The 16330-nt window shown below is 41.2% G+C and overlaps 1 protein-coding gene across 2 annotated transcripts in view; it reads right to left on the bottom strand.

Annotated features, from left to right (window-relative positions):
* The window catches only part of LOC134611665 (rho GTPase-activating protein 39-like), a 92326-nt gene that overhangs the window by 26116 nt on the left and 49880 nt on the right, over positions 1-16330 (bottom strand). Inside the window, exons 1-3 of one of the 2 annotated variants that reach the window (XM_063455779.1) lie at positions 15921-15993; positions 10071-11316; positions 5360-5912 (exon numbers count right to left, since the gene is read on the bottom strand). In XM_063455779.1, the coding sequence (XP_063311849.1) occupies positions 5360-5912; positions 10071-11285 (1768 nt within the window). In that variant the 5' untranslated portion in view covers positions 11286-11316; positions 15921-15993. Of the gene's footprint in view, positions 1-5359; positions 5913-10070; positions 11317-15920; positions 15994-16330 lie in introns of those variants that run through there. The other variant, XM_063455778.1, reaches the window with a different exon arrangement.

Below are 16330 nucleotides of genomic sequence, written 5' to 3'. Positions count from 1 at the left end.
TGGCTTTTTTATATATTTTTTATATATATTTTATACTTCTTTTATTTTTATTTTTGATTTTTTTTACTTCCTGGATACAATACTCCAAAGAATCCTAGGTGGGGATTATACCACCTACGCTGTTACATAGAGCAGTCAGTCTGCCCTATATATTGTGAGTATATTTTATTGTTTTATTTTATCACTAAAGATTTTATTGAGAGCACTATCGCTGTTTTATCTTCTCTCCGAGCTATTGATATTCGTGTCAAGATCACTCATCCCATATCCTCTAAGCGGGGATTATACCGCTGCACGCCTATCAAACTAGAGCTAGCTGAAGCTCTACCGAATGTGAGTGTATCTATTATATTTTATATCTTTTATCGCATGTGTGGAACATACTGCACCATTATTGTTTCCATTTTTATTTCCCATTTGGTTACCTGCCACTACATAGAAGAGGACACTTTCCGTATATCCTGCAAGCGGGGATAATACCGCTGCAAGCCATTCACACCAGAGCTGGATTAAGCTCTGTCAACTGTAAGTAAGAACTCTTCTATTTCTTACAAAATTGGATTATCTTCCATGTCATTGACATCTTCTGGATACCGTATTAAGTAGAATTTTGGACACACGATATAGATCCCATTGGACTTAATATCATTATCTGTTGTACCCAGTGGCGCAGACCCATCCCCCATTTTCTTGCTTTAGGTACTAAATTAAAGTTCACACTCATTGTACTTGCTGTATTCACTCGTGTACACGCTGTGTGGAATTAAAGGACCACTCTAGTGCCAGGAAAACATACTCGTTTTCCTGGCACTAGAGTGCCCTGAGGGTGCCCCCACCCTCAGGGACCCACTCCCGCCGGGCTCTGGGGGGAGGAAGGGGTTAAACTTACCTCTTTCTCCAGCGCCGGGCGAGGAGCTTTCCTCCTCCTCCTCTTCTTCCTCGCGACGTCATCGGCTGAATGCGCATGCGCGGCAGGAGCCGCGCTCACATTCAGCCGGTCGCATAGGAAAGCATTCATAATGCTTTCCTATGGACGCTTGCGTGCTCTCACTGTGATTTTCACAGTGAGAAGCACGCAAGCGCCTCTAGCGGCTGTCAATGAGACAGCCACTAGAGGCTCTGGAGGCTGGCTTAACCCTCAGTATAAACATAGCAGTTTCTCTGAAACTGCTATGTTTATAAAAAAAAGGGTAAAAGCTAGCTGGACCTGGCACCCAGACCACTTCATTAAGCTGAAGTGGTCTGGGTGCCTAGAGTGGTGCTTTAATGACCTGACCAACAAAGTTTTCGTTTTGTATGCTGCTGTAAAAAACAACTGAAAACAGCATAATATAAGGTGTACTAAACCTGCAGTCACCTAGTACAAAAACCTTTAGTGGTTACGAGATTGGAGTGCATTTAATGCACTAAAATGTTACTAGTCATTGTTTTAGGAGACTCCTTTAAATGTGTCCTAAACATTTCTGATTAGATTTAGATATGCTCGGCATCTCATCATTTGCCCTGTGGCTCTGCATGCTTTTCAGATTGACCTTCAGTTTCTGCTTAAGGCCAGACAAGTTTTTGTTTACATGTATCATTACAGAAAACACCTTAGCCTGTTACACATCAGACTTATCCACAAGGGTGATCCAGATCGAAAACGCAACTGGCTCTCTCTGCCCCAGAGATACAACAACCTCAGACAATCGTTTTGGCCTCCTTGTGTATTCTCCTCAGTGCATCTGATATCCCACTAGGCACAGTGAGCACGGGGTCAATGTACATTGTTTAGGTTACTCTTTGACTCCGAGCAAATGCAGTAATGCAAAAACAAACAGAAGATATGAGAATGCACAAGGAAACAGGAAAAAGCTAAACATTTTGGTGACTAATACCAGTGGCCCTGCACACATGTGGCTGTCTGATATCCTCCTACACTGCCACAATGGTATGGTCCAGTTCATCTCTAGTGGTTTGCCCTAGGGATTGACAAATGCATGGGAACACAGAAATAGGTCCTGGCTCTAAGAAAAGAGTGTGGGCTGAGCCAGCTTTCCTGCTTTCTCCAATGCAGATACTGGTCTGTTAGTCCACCTATTGTACAGCGCTGCGGAATTTGTTGGCGCCTTTAAATAATAATAATGCAGTATCCTGACTGATACACTATGAATAATCTTTAAAACATTAAAAACAAAAATAAGCACATATCAGTCACCCCTCTTAGTTAGCCACATTTCCTCCAGCAGCCACTGCCATGACACTCCTTGTAAAACACTTGTAAACACAGTAAAAAATATACTGTCAGACTGTTTAATATATGTCAGTATATTTTAGAAAACGTTATGCTGTTTAATTTAGTATATAAGGTTTATATCACAAGTATAGACCCTTAACTATTAAGATCACTGATCAGTTAAAGAAATACATTGAATTTTCATTTTTCAGGATGGTAACCATATTTATGTAATCTTTGTCATGAAACAAGAACCACATATTTATAGGATTCAGCTTATATTGCCCTTTCCCAGAATCTAACCTGATGCATAGTATAAACTACCTAAATGACTCATCTAGAACTGATACCAGAGGCAAGAGTGCTACAATAGGCCACTGGCCTCCGATTTGCATTTGGATGCAGTCAAAAAGAATCAGATACTGTAGCCTGTTCTGTACAGATGACACTGCCTACAAAAATGATTACGTATCAAAATTCTAACGAACAATTTAGTATCTAGATAAAGTGCCTTGTAATTTATCCACGAAAAACATAAAGACTGAGCTATAAAGTGCTCAGATGCACACTGTCTCATAATTACAGTGTTCAGAAAAGGCAAGAGACAACTTCGTGTTTATCCTGACCCCACATCAGTATGCTCCTACATCAGAAAAGGACTACACTATCCCCTGATTACAGACCTTGAGCAGATTATTATAGTCTGTTTTGTACAAATGGCACACCCTTTAGCATTTGCAATTACAATTCCTCTATAAGAGTAGACAGTGAAATCTGCAGTGCTTTAGATGTTCAGAATATCATATAATATGTGGGTGGTATATGTCAGCCAAGCCTAAAAAATGTAAACATGATTTTTTTTAACAAACGAAAAATGTAAGGCGTGTTTGCTTGATATGTGACACAGCGCATCTATCAATCACCTAAAGGGGAACTATAGTGCCAGGAAAACAACTTTGCTCCCTATAGTGTCCCCTCCCTTGCTCCCCTCCTCCCCACGGTGCAGAAGGGGTTAATAGCCTTAGTGCTGGTTTAGGCTCCGCCTTTGCCGATGTCAGCCAGCAGAACTATTGCGCATGTGTGGCGATCGCCGCGCTCGCATTAGGACTTCCCCCATAGGAAAGCACTGTATAATGCTTTTGTATCGGCTTTTGTGTGAATGCAATAATTATAATGGCAGGGTTAAGGGGCCTGGGACACTGCACCCAGACCACTTCAATGAGCTGAAGTGGTCTGGGTGCCTATAGTGTCACTTTCATGTGCCTCTATCAATCACTTAAAACTCCCAGCAGTCATTCTCTTGGCACCAAAACACCACACAGCAGTCATCAGACACCTTCACAGTACCCAACATTACACACCGGTAAATACATAGCCCCGATGCAATATATATTGAGCAAAAATTCAGCTTATACACAGGGCCGTCTTTAGCGCGGGGCAAACGGGGCAGCTGCCCCGGGCCCAGTTGCTCCTGGGGGGCCCCAGAGCAGCTTCTCCGTGGGCCCCGCGATTTGCGCAGCCCCCCTTGGACCCGGCAGTGCGGCTGCACAGAGCCGCACAATCCCGCATGCTAAAGAGGGCCCCTGGGTGGCCCATGCACAAAGGGCCACCCGGTGGGCATGTGCCAGCAGGGGCCCAGTCGGGCGCTGTTACGCTTAAACAGCGCGACCGGGCCCCTTCCTGTTCGGCAGCCGGCTGGGAGGAAGTGCCGCGCGTCACTTCCTCCCACCGGAGATTAGAGCCGCACAGGAGGAGAAAGGCAGGGAGGAGGGGAGTTTCAGAGTGGAACTCCCAACTGCCTCAGCCTGCCACTGGACTCCAGGGAAACCACCCTCCAGAAAAGGTAAGGGTGGTTGGAGGGTGGCTAAATGTATGTTAGTATGTTTGTGTGTGTATGTCTGTGTGTGTCAGTATTTCTGTCTGTGTGTGTGTCAGTATGTCTGTCTGTGTTTCAGTGTGTCTGTGTGTGTATATCAGTATGCCTGTGTGTGTCAGCATGTCTGTGTGTGTGTCAATACTTCTGTCAGTGTGTGTGTGTCAGTATTTCTGTGTGTGTCAGTATTTCTGTGTGTGTCAATACTTCTGTCAGTGTGTGTGTCAGTATTTCTGTGTGTGTCAGTATGTCTGTCTGTGTGTGTGTCAGTACGTCTGTCTGTGTGTGTGTCAGTACGTCTGTCTGTGTTTCCGTGTGTCTGTGTGTATATCAGTATGCCTGTGTGTGTCAGCATGTCTGTGTGTGTGTCAATACTTCTGTCAGTGTGTGTGTGTCAGTATTTTTGTCAGTGTATGTGTCTGTGTGTGTCAGTACATCTGTCAGTGTATGTGTCTGTGTGTGTGTATGTCTGTGTGTCAGTATGTCTGTGTGTATGTCAGTATGCCTGTGTGTGTCAGCATGTCTGTGTGTGTGTCAATAGTCTGTCAGTGTATGTGTCTGTATGTGTGTCATTATATCTGTCAGTGTATGTGTCTGTGTGTGTATGTATGTGCGTCTGTGTGTGTGTCAGTATGTCTGAATGTGTGTCAATATGTCTGCCAGTATATATTTGTGTGTCAGTGTATGTGTGTGTCAGTATGTATCTGTGAATGTTTTAATATGTCTGTCTGTGTGTGTATGTGTCAATATGTCAGTGTGATTGGGGGTTGGGCGTAATTGGGGGGTTGGTGGATTGAGAGGGTCGCAGGGCCGAGGGGGTCCAACAAAATTCTTTGCCCAGGGTCCTATTCATATTATAGACGGCCCTGCTTATACAGAACCAAACAGCTTCATACCCAGAGACAGAAAGGACTGCTCTTTAATATAGTGCAAGTCCAGGTGCAGCAAGCAGTAACAAAACAGAGAGATGCCAGAAGCAATTCACACCACTTAGCAGAACACATCCAAAAAAGTGAATTCACTGCACACGTTGGTAAACAAGTTCAAGAGGAAATAATATTGGACATATATTGCGGAGACTCACACACAGCCAGCACTATGACTGGATGCCCAGACTATTAAACATAATGTTAGAATGACATCTCTTTAATCATTTAAATCTCCAGCTCCACAGGCTGTCGGAAACCAGCCCTGGAAGGCCAAACTGTTAATGCCAAGATGTAATACATATAATCCTATTAGAGCAACATAAGAACACTTGAAACACTTACTGTTAATGTCGCTGACTTCATCCAGATGTCTGTAGATATATCCTTCCAAATAGGACTGAAATTTTGGGGACGGCGAGAAAAATCCCAAGCTTATGGCTATGAGTTCCCATCCCAAGGATAAGCTCCTGTAGGTCATATTATTAGTAGTCTGTCTCACTAGCTGCATATACAGCTCATCCCTTAACCCTTGTAAGCTCCAACATTTTGTCACCAGTATTAATGCCACTTGGTTTCTGTCAGTCCGGGCCTGCCGGTCACCCATGTATATCTGAACCATCTTGAACATTTCACATGCTTCCTTTTTTATCACTCGATTGCTTGTGATTAGCATGGGCTTCTTGATGGACCCACCATTCCACGATAGCATGTTGGAGATGGAAAGTCTCCTACGGAAGATGCCTTGTGTGTGCATATTGAGGTTTTTTGAAGCCCAATCCACCATGCTGGTTTGAGACAGGGGTTTCCTTAAGGTAGTATAAGGAAACTGGTATCCAGGTCCAAATGGAGATGGTCCACGATTGTCACTTTTCGGGTTGGTCTCCAGAGTTCCATTCTGCAAGTAGAGAGCGTTAAGTTACAGTATCAAACAGTATGCAAGCTATAGAAGTAAGAAATATCACCTGCATCATTTGAAACATCATACCTGGTTCGTCCCCTTATAAAATTACACCCAAATATCTCGTACTCCGCAACATCAGCCTTTTATAAACATAAAATAAAACCAGTGCTAAGCTTTCTTAATAGCAGGATCAGTCTCATATATGCAAGATAATCCTTAATTATCTTAAGAACAGAGAACAACAACACAGAACAGCTGAGCAGGGGAAGAATGAAACAAACAAGCCGAGGTGCTTGTTACACAAATCTACAACTAGAGGCTGAGTCTGCTACAAGATGCTCTGACAAAAGTGGGGGAACAGATTGTCTATAATTATTTAGCACTGTACACCTATATTTTGCACGTCATGACAAAAAAAAAAAAACAACACATTTGCAGTGCATCAATTGCCAAAATGGCATCAAAACAAATACCAATAAAGTACATACAATAGATTTACTTACTAAATTATGAGCTGATAACCAGATGTGCTGTATGTATGCCAAAACCACCAAAGAAAATATATTTATTGGGAGATTTTTTCTAATCGAGTTATTTTGACCTAAAGGTTGCAAATTCTGTTTTCAGTTCACCACAATTTCAGGTAGTACACAATTCATTATTAAGGTTATTCGGCGAGCCAGGAATTGTGAAGAAATGATCATGCAACCACAAAATGTTAGACCAAAGTAACCACAGTGGAAAAATAAATAAAATAATGAAAATGAGCACTTTCTAGAGTTCTATACAAAATTAATAAAACATTTTAGGTGCCCACTCCACTTACAGCCTATATATAGCCCGCTGACACCATGGAGGTTTGATACCAGCTGTTAACCTTTAAGTTTATCTCTTAAAAATGTAGTCTGGTTTTCTACATTGCAAGTGAAATGCAAATATATGTATTGTTAGTTAATTTGCCTCAATGGCAATGCTTGTAATGGGCAGACCGGCTGGCATTAAGACAAGTCCCGCACCAAGGCCTGCCACCCACATACAAGACCATGCATAGAGTGCTAAAGATGGACTTGCGATATGCTGGCTGGGGACATTTCCTTTGTGCTCCTGGATGCAGGACACCATGGAGCAATATCAGGATGGTGAGACAAGACCCTAAAATTGTGACTATCCCAACAAAATTGGGACAGTCGGTAGTCCTGCCTGGCTCTGTCAGGGTCTTTCTGATCTGCACTGCTACGATAAAGTTGTACTTCTGCATTAGCATATCAACTTTGGACATTATTCGTTGTCTGAGAGTGTCAGCAGTTAGTTGTGTAAAACTGGAATTGTTAATGTCAAAGTGTAAAGCATAGCAGTGCAGACAATCAGGATTTTGGGTGTTCAACAGAGCCAGGTTAGTGTCTTTTCAGAAACAGTTTCACAGGTTACAATGGGGCATCCGGTACCATAATCACTACAATGTGCTGTAATAGTTATCGTACTAACAGGGATATTTCCTAAAATGAGAGTTCAAAGTGAATTTTAAATTTAGGGCAGAGTAGCCAAAATGATAGCATACCTGCATTTTTCCAGTTCAGCTATTTTCACCTTAAATTTGAAATTCCCTTTAAATTCTCACCTTAGTAAATAGTCCAGTTACTGTATCCCATTAAAACATATCCAGTTTGGATGCTGTTAGAGACGCCTGGCTTGTCCCCACTACTCAGTAAGAAAGAAGTAGCAAAAATCTTAAATTTGTCCTGTCTTTAGGGATTTTCTACACAAAATATATTACTTCCGTGACTGCTTATCTTTCTTTTTAATTTTATTTATTTTAAACAAATTAATGACTTCCAGGTTAACCTGAGCTTCCTCCTGGGCATTGCATTATAGTAAACAAAAGACCTAAAGAGTATTTTATTAATTGTAATGCCATGAGATGGTCCGTGAGCGACAATTACAATTGGCTACCAACATCCCATGCTCTCTGTAGCACGTTTTTTCCTATAAAATAAACGGTCAGTGAGGATGAAATCAATGATCCAATTCCTATGTGACCATCTCCACAATAAAACAATCAAGTATTCAAGTTGTTATTACCACTAAACATGCCACAACTTGCTAATATGAAAATAAATAAAATCTCATTCCAGCATATTAGCAAAAACAGGTTTATGTAAAGAAACGGTTAAATACAATGTGCTTTACAGCCGAGAATAAACAGATTATACAGCTCGTGGTAGACCTCATCTACCACCATTCCTCGACTGATGGGAGTCGTTACCAAAGAAAGACTCGACAGCTAGAGGCCGTCAAGTACTGGCTGAGAATAGCACTATCATCCTATAAACAAATTTCGCTGGTTTCCGCCCGCAAAGCAAAACTACAAACCAATGACATTCCAAGGGTTAAAAATACTTGGCATGTAAAGGATTTGTGGTCAGTATTTTTAATTTTTTCTTTACCGAACCTAAAAAAAGTCTGCAAGTTGGCAGAGGTGCAGGGCTGTGGTTGAAGGTGGTATCTCCTGTATACAAAACAAAAGCTATTTGGATAGCCTAAAATTAAGCCTACCAATTAGGATTCCATATTTAGGTAAACGTAAAAATATAAAATCTAAACACAACGATCCCACATATATAATAATACACCACCGTTACCACCGTGCCTCACACATAGTGGAGAAATCCAGTGTCTACCGGTCTCTGACAGGTAAACACATTAAGTTCTATAAGTAGAACACTAGCCGTTTTAATGTATACAACAATCTATATTAGTCTGGTGGATACTCTGGAGAGTTTCAACAACATTTTTCCACTCATAGATTTAAATTTCTTTTCCGGCCTGAAAATGGGTTAATAACTGAGCTCTCGGTTTCTCTTTGCTTATTAGGGGGGGGTCGTGATTTTTCTGCATATATGGATGGACTGTGAACTATCCCTGCGTGTTCTGTGAGAAAGTGAGACAGAAAGAGGATGTTCTGGCCAGGATCACTGTGATAATCAGCATTTGGTTTTGGTTCCCTATCCGAGACACTTGATGTTCTGGCATTGTGCTTAGGTGTCAAGGAAGTTAACTTAATACTTGTGTAGTTTAATATTCTTGTACTTACAGATTATTTTAAGCAGCACTTCTTAGATATGTGCAATAAGAAGCTCAAGATGAGTGATTATTGTCAGTTTATCACCAACACATACTGCAGCAGAGTTTGGCAAATTTCCTGTTCGTGTCGTGTTGCATCATACTTCCTAATGCTGGCACATGGCTACTAGGGGCAAAGTGTCTGTGAGAGCTCTTTATCTTTAATTTTGGTGTTAACAGTATGGTGTAATTTCAAATATTAAATAAGCAATCCCAGAGCAGTCTATAAAAATTTGTTTAATTCCTTAAAGGAACACTATAGTGTTATGAATACAGAGTTGCTGCCCCCCCTTCCCTCCATGGAACCTATCACTTCCTTTCAGTCACCTGATTCCAGTGCCGCTGGACATCGGTGTTGGCTCCACCTCCTCTGACGTGAGTGCTGAAGACCTTATGCACATGAGCGGCAAGCACTGAGCGCACGTTGGGGGTTCCCCATAGTAAAGCATTGATTCAATGCTGGAAGTTAAAGAGCAGGAAGCACCTCTAGTGGCTGTCTGGTAGACAGCCACTACACCCACTCTTAACCCTGCAATGTAAACACTGCAGTTTCTCTAAAACTGCAATGTTTTACATAGCAGGACTAAGGGCAATAGGGACACTGCACCAAGACCACGTCATTGAGATGATGTGGACTGGGTGCCTATAGTGTCCTTTAAGAAAGGATGCAAAGTGCTGCAAGGATAGATGTGGTGTAGGAACTAATAACACCAATGTAGATAGAATTCATAAATTCACACATATTCAACCTAAACCAGCCATAACTTTCATATGACCTGAAGTCTGGTAGAAGATATATTTTTACAACCATGGTATTAAATTGATAATGTTGGATGAACTTTTAAAATTATGTAATATTTTGAAAAACATGTTTGCATATATTGATATATTAAATCATTTTAAAAGTTTACCCAAGTTTATGGACGCCCAAGTCTCTCATTTTACAACCTAAGGTTCCACAACCATAGTAAATCTAAAATCCCAATGTCACAATAAACCAATTAATAGAAAATATATTTTTTTTTTGTTTACCTCCGAAGCTGTTCTTGCGGACTCTGATGAGAGTAAACTGATCTGGCTTGTGATCTTCTTCTCCAAGAAATCTATCTTCTCGTAGGTGCGTTTCTGCCGTACCACTTCTTGTTGCCCTGTTACTTCCCCACTTACATTCTCCCGGCACTCTGCTCCAGGCTTGTACAATGACCTACTGCTGGCTGTGACATCATCCCTTGACCCCCTACTTCCAGTTTGTTTTAAAGAGTCCATCTGAAACCTCACTTTACTGTTGTCAGTAGCATTAGGGCTTTCTAACATCTCTGTATCCAGGCTGGTCTTGCTTTCTTGGCGCACAGGGGTTTTTGTCACTACTGACCTCATCTCTGCAATCAGTTTCTCATTCAAAGCATTAAGTTCACTGCTGCTGCCCACTGACCCAGGTCTTATTTGTCCAACACCTTGTCGCCTACCCTTCCTTTTCCTCAAACTGGGAGAAGGTCCTGTTGAATAGCCAGAATCCTGTTGACTTACAACTGTAGGGTAGTCTTGAGGAAGACTATTCTGGCGATTATGATGAGCCTCTATATTCTTAAGAACATTAGCCTCCAAGACCCTCCAAGAGTGCTTGAAACTATCCTTAAGTGCCAGCTGACCGGGCTGATGCTTAGGTGGGGTATCAAGGGACCCAGTAGGAGATGTAGTCTGTTTAGAGGATTGGTCAACGTTCACCATGTGTTTAATGTACTCCCTTCCTGCTGGGCTGTACTCCGTAGCAGAAGGACTCCTCTTATGCTTATGGTGAGCACTGGGGTAAGGAAGTAGCTTTGGAGGCTGAGGGTGGTTGTGCATGCTACTGGTTGGGGACAAAGGTGGAGAAAGTGAACGGGCAGTCATGCTTCCTATGTCCATCTCTGCAGGCGGTTCATCATAAATGGGGGATTCCATGGATGGCTCATCATATATAGGAGGTGGTGAGCCATATCTGGGAGATGAGGGTTGAAGTGTCCCTGTGGGAGTCCTCTGTGGGGTCTGACCAGTAGCCCCATTGGTTAGAACAAGGCAGAACCCACCATTGTCAGTCTTTTTGATCTGCATAGATTGCTGTGGATCCCCACCAGACTTTTCAGTGAAAGGCTGGGGTTGTGCATATATTAATGACTTGGCTGAAGAGTTTTTGGGAATGCTGTTTTGAAGAGGACCGCAGGATGTGGGTGAAGGGACCTGTCTCAAGCTGTTAACCTTCACAAGCATGGCCGCCTTGGTTCCAGGAATAGGCTGCCACCTGTGAGACAGAAAATACAGTGTGAGTTGCGGTACTATCAAACAACATGATTTCACATGACATACATACTAATTGTTGTATATAAAGTATTGTTTTGTAAAGTCACTTTTCACTATTTCATAGATAGACTACATTCTACAACACAAAGTACCAGCTGTCTATGTTTTACAGCAGAAATTCTGAAAACCAAAATATTTTTTAAAAATAAGGTTGTAATATAAAGGTACCCAAGCACCAAATTTGGGAGTAAACCCTAATCCCTAAAAATAACTAAGAGAAGAAAAAGGAAAACAGTGTCAGGAATATGTACAAAACATGACCTTTAATTGTTATTCAATAAAACGATACTCATGTTCTTCATTCCTATAAAATAACTTCAAATCAGACACACATTGACTGAAAATACTGAATAACTCTACTGAAATGAACAATGAAGCTCAGGGATCAGCTTTAGTTGTAACGTATAACATGTAACATGCAAATTACCCTACTACGGTGGCAATGCTTCCAATAGAACCTAAAAAAAAAAAAAAAACAGGAACAAAAATCCACCATCACCAAAATACCAAACTTCCCCTCCAGTACCAAAATTAATTAGACTTCACCACTAGATATTCACTGAATATCTTGAGTGCCATGATCAGCAATTACTGGTCTAGATTTTAGAGGAACACAGAAGTTGTAGCTAAACCGGCCTGGATGTCCCAGATTGTGTAGAACAGGTTGAGGCATGGATGTCTCAATAAAAAAGAAGACGGATTACTAAATACACAAAATCAGATGGCAGGACATTGTATAGATGTATTGGACTGGTTAGTTTGACACACATTGGCTGCATGCAGTGTTCCATTTTTAGAACATTAAAAAAAAATAGTTTATTTCATGTACATACTTAACAAATTGGCAAAATAAGTAATAATGTTTTGATCTCATGATAACAAAATAACCACTGGATATGATAGCCATGAGAATTCACACGTTCTATTTCCGCACCAGTTCCCTACCAGCTCTTTACACTCAGCCCTTTACATATCCGCTGTCAGGATATAACAATGGGATTCTTGTGCTGTTCCAAACTGAATAGTCACACAATCGCCTGGCAGGGGCTGAGCTGGGTGGGTCCTGCCACACTGTGGACAACAGGAAATAGAAACTTGATAAACGATTCAGGGTTTAAGGGTGACAATCAAGCTTTTGTTGTGAGATGTTTTGTTCCAACAAGTGATGGGGAGGGGGAACGTCAAGGAGAGATAAATAGGGAATATATCTATGTGAAATCAGGGTACAAATGAATGTGTCAGTTCAGTAATGAGAAATTAAATAAAAAGAGAACAAAATTCAAAGTGAATTTCTGAATTTAGGTCAAAATTGTCATATTAGAAAATTAAAGGGACTCTATAGTCACCCAGACCACTTCATCTCAATGTAGTGTTATGGGTGCAGTGGTCCTCTCCTTTTAACCCTCTAATGTAAAACATTGCAGTAGTTTTCTTTTCTTTTTTTAAACAGCAATGTTTACATTGTAAGGTCAAATTCACTTCATACTGACAGTGACGCAGAAGCACATAGGAAAGCATTGACTACACTGATTTCCTATAGGGAAGCTTGGATACGTCTGAGGTACTCCAATTCTCCGCTATGAGTAGCGTTGAATAGGACCATCGCAGAGGAACCTCGATGGTTTTACAGGAGGTGGGGAAGTGAGCAGCATAGAGGGAGCCTTGGAACTGGAAATTAAAAAAAAAAAAAAACTTAATTGTATTCCTAAATATTGCACGGGGGAGGGGGCAAACCTGTACCTATGGACAGGGGTACCATAGCATTAGGAATATAGGTTCTTATCCAGATGCAGATATAAACCCACACAATCTGTGGCTCCCAAGATTTTTGCAAGGAACTACATCCCCAAAATTGTAAATAGGGATGTGAACAAGGGGACAGAAGGCATGTAACAGGTGCTATTTGCTTATTGTGCAGTTGCCCTTATCCTATGAGATTACTGAAACTATGGCTGGTACAGACTACATATCCAATAAATTATGTTAGACAGTGGTTTCTGGGATAAGGAAACCTGCCACAGACCAGGACAAGAGGCTCTTAATTGGTAATTATTTTTCCTGGTATGGGGGGGGACAATGCTTGTTTTTTTCTGTCTTCTGTGTTTTAGCAACGGGAACTTTAAAGGTATTTATCCTCCAAATTCACTCATGTCTAACCATCTCATATTATCCTCCAATTCTACTCCTATATCCACACACTTCCCCCTCTATTCATTTCTCCTTACACGCGTCCCCCTCTCTTTCTTCTCTCGCTAAATAATCAAGTACACTAAACCAACTTTTTAGACTAGTACATCACCGTAGACCAACTTTATGGGACCAAATTGTGACCACATAACTTCTAACCAAAATTACTCTACCTTCCAATAGTAGAATAGTTTTTAAGAAGACTCATTTGTCACCTCCACGCAGGACATACGTTTACATTTTTTTTTATAGAAGATATAGGCTCTCTCACGTTCTTTTCAAATAAACCTCCTTCTAGCTCAACAACGAAATTCTCTCTATAGCAGACTGTAAGGGAGCCTTGGCCAATGAAAAACAAATGTATATGGTTGGATACCGCCTTTGATCATATCTTGAATGTTATTGGAAGAATGTTATCATTTCAAACTTGTGCTTTACTCTCTTGCTTGATGTACATTATACATTTGTACTTATTCTTTCTTAAAACCAAATCCTTTTTTTTTTTTTATCTTTTCATATTTTTAATGCATATTCTATATAATGCATTGCAAATCACTTTGGACTAGAGAAGGACTCCCACGGGGTCCTAGATAGGGTACGAGTTTGGGGTTCCCCATTCATTCTTCACACAGAGATGGTTAATGGAGCCGAATCAAATTCATAGTTCCCAGGCCCCTGTCTAACCCCTGGTTCCTACGTGACTGCCTAAGGTCACCCTTATGGTTAATCCTTCTCAGAGCCTTTCAACTTAGTCTGGAGGTAAGTTTAGAGAAACATTTTCCAGATACATTTAGGGAACCCTAGATTTTGATAAATGTTGAGGTAAATTGGCTGAAATCCTTTTGGACTCACAAGTGAAATCCACAGGATTCCCTAGCATGTTGGACATTGGTTAACCGAGTTCAGCTTCAAACTCAGTCTCCAATTAAATTTAACGAGTACAAAGTTTGGCACGGCTCTGAAGAACTTGGAAAATAGTGATTTTAATGCTGACTTACATTAAAAATTATATTAACAAAATAAATATAATAAAAATAAAGAGCTGCTCCCCTCTCAGCCCATATCCTACCTCACAAACCCTCTCTTTCACACTACACACATACCCAATGCATCCTTACACATGCACAGAAACACACAATGCATCCCTAACACACACACTACATCCCTTACACAAACTGGTATCTTGATACACTACATTCCATAAGAACACACATACATTACATCCTCTACAATAACACAACACATCCCCTACACACATACACTCCACTCCCTGTGAGCGAACTCATGGTGGGCCTTGGGGGCCCAGACCGTGATCTGTGTAAGGGGCCCCAAAAAATGGAGCTGCTTTCTGTTTGTTGATATTTGTGAACACTGCCTCCAGAGAGCCTGTTTTAACACCAGACCAGTGGAGACAGACTGCAGCCTGAGCCCATCATCATCCTCTTGTCCTCATCTGGTGGTAAGTAGGCAATCCAATATATTATTAGTGGCACTAATCTCTAATTTACCTCACATTAAAGGGACACTATAGTCACAGCTTAATGTAGTGGTTCTCGTGTCTATAGCCTGTCTCTGCAGGCTTTTTAATGTAAACACACTGCCTTTTTAGAGAAAAGACACCGTGCGCAGCACTGCCATTGGATGATATGGCAGATCATATGGGTGGGGTATTGTGATGTTACATGGTGGGCAGAGTATATGGGGGGCGGCAATTTTTTGTTTGCCAAGGGCGGCAAAAATCCTTGCACCGGCCCTCACTATAGCTGCTTCTTCTAAAGGCCTAGAATTTTTTGATGTTGTGTGAGATAATGCCATCAGCCGCATTTGCTAGTAGGACCAATTTTTACTCTATTCTGGAAGAGGAAGAGCCTCTAGTGGCTGTCAGATAGACAGACGCTAAGAGACATATTTAACACTTTCTACAAACCAGCAATGGTTTAGATTGCAGGGTTAAAATGACAGGACCAGTGCATACAGACCACTTCATCTTAACTTTAATGGTCCTTTAAGGAAATTCTATTATGTCTGGACAATGTTATAATATGAGCAATGACTATTACTGGGCTACTTTGCCCTTACAATTAAAAATTGCCAATTTATTTCTAACTTCTAACATTGCCATTGAAATAACAATCTACCGCTGTAAGTGAATTTTCTGCCTGTCTATAAAGTAACCACCCCAATGAGAAGTTATTTATATTCCTGGGCTTCATATGACAATGTAAACATTAAACCGCTATTGCCAATATACAGACGGGCTGTTAGTGCTGTATTTTCTACGGATCACACTGAGCTGTCCTTCACAACTGACAAGGTATCAGAGTTAGTTAGATTATGTTTAAGAGTCACCAACCTCACCTAAAGATTCAGAAGTCCTTCTACCCATTTCCATCTGTCCTGGTGAAGTGACACTGTGTCCTTTCCGTATCTTATCCCTCTGTTATGACCAGAGTAACCCTCCTGGGACTTGTCTTCTGCAACAAATCTCCCGTTTGTTCTCTATAATTTCCCCCCTGCTCTCTTCTAAGGCATATTTGTCACTCCCTCTTCCTAAACAAGGAGAGCTCCCAGCTCTGCCTCCCAAGTTTTTCCCTACCTCACTCTCCACAAAGCAGTCCTTCCTGGCATTGTCAGCCCTTAATTAAACGTTTTATTATGTTTTGCTTTCAGGAAATAGAACCTTAGCTGAGAAAATGCGGATTCTATTTAAAGATGAAAAAACAAACCTTTTCTTGGAGTATTATGTTATTATATTAAATATGTGCGTT

This window comes from Pelobates fuscus, chromosome 5, assembly GCF_036172605.1.
Source record: "Pelobates fuscus isolate aPelFus1 chromosome 5, aPelFus1.pri, whole genome shotgun sequence".
Taxonomy (NCBI): Eukaryota; Metazoa; Chordata; class Amphibia; order Anura; family Pelobatidae; genus Pelobates; species Pelobates fuscus.
The sequence above is the reverse complement of the archived record's forward strand: the minus strand, read 5'-3'. Positions and strand labels throughout refer to the sequence as shown.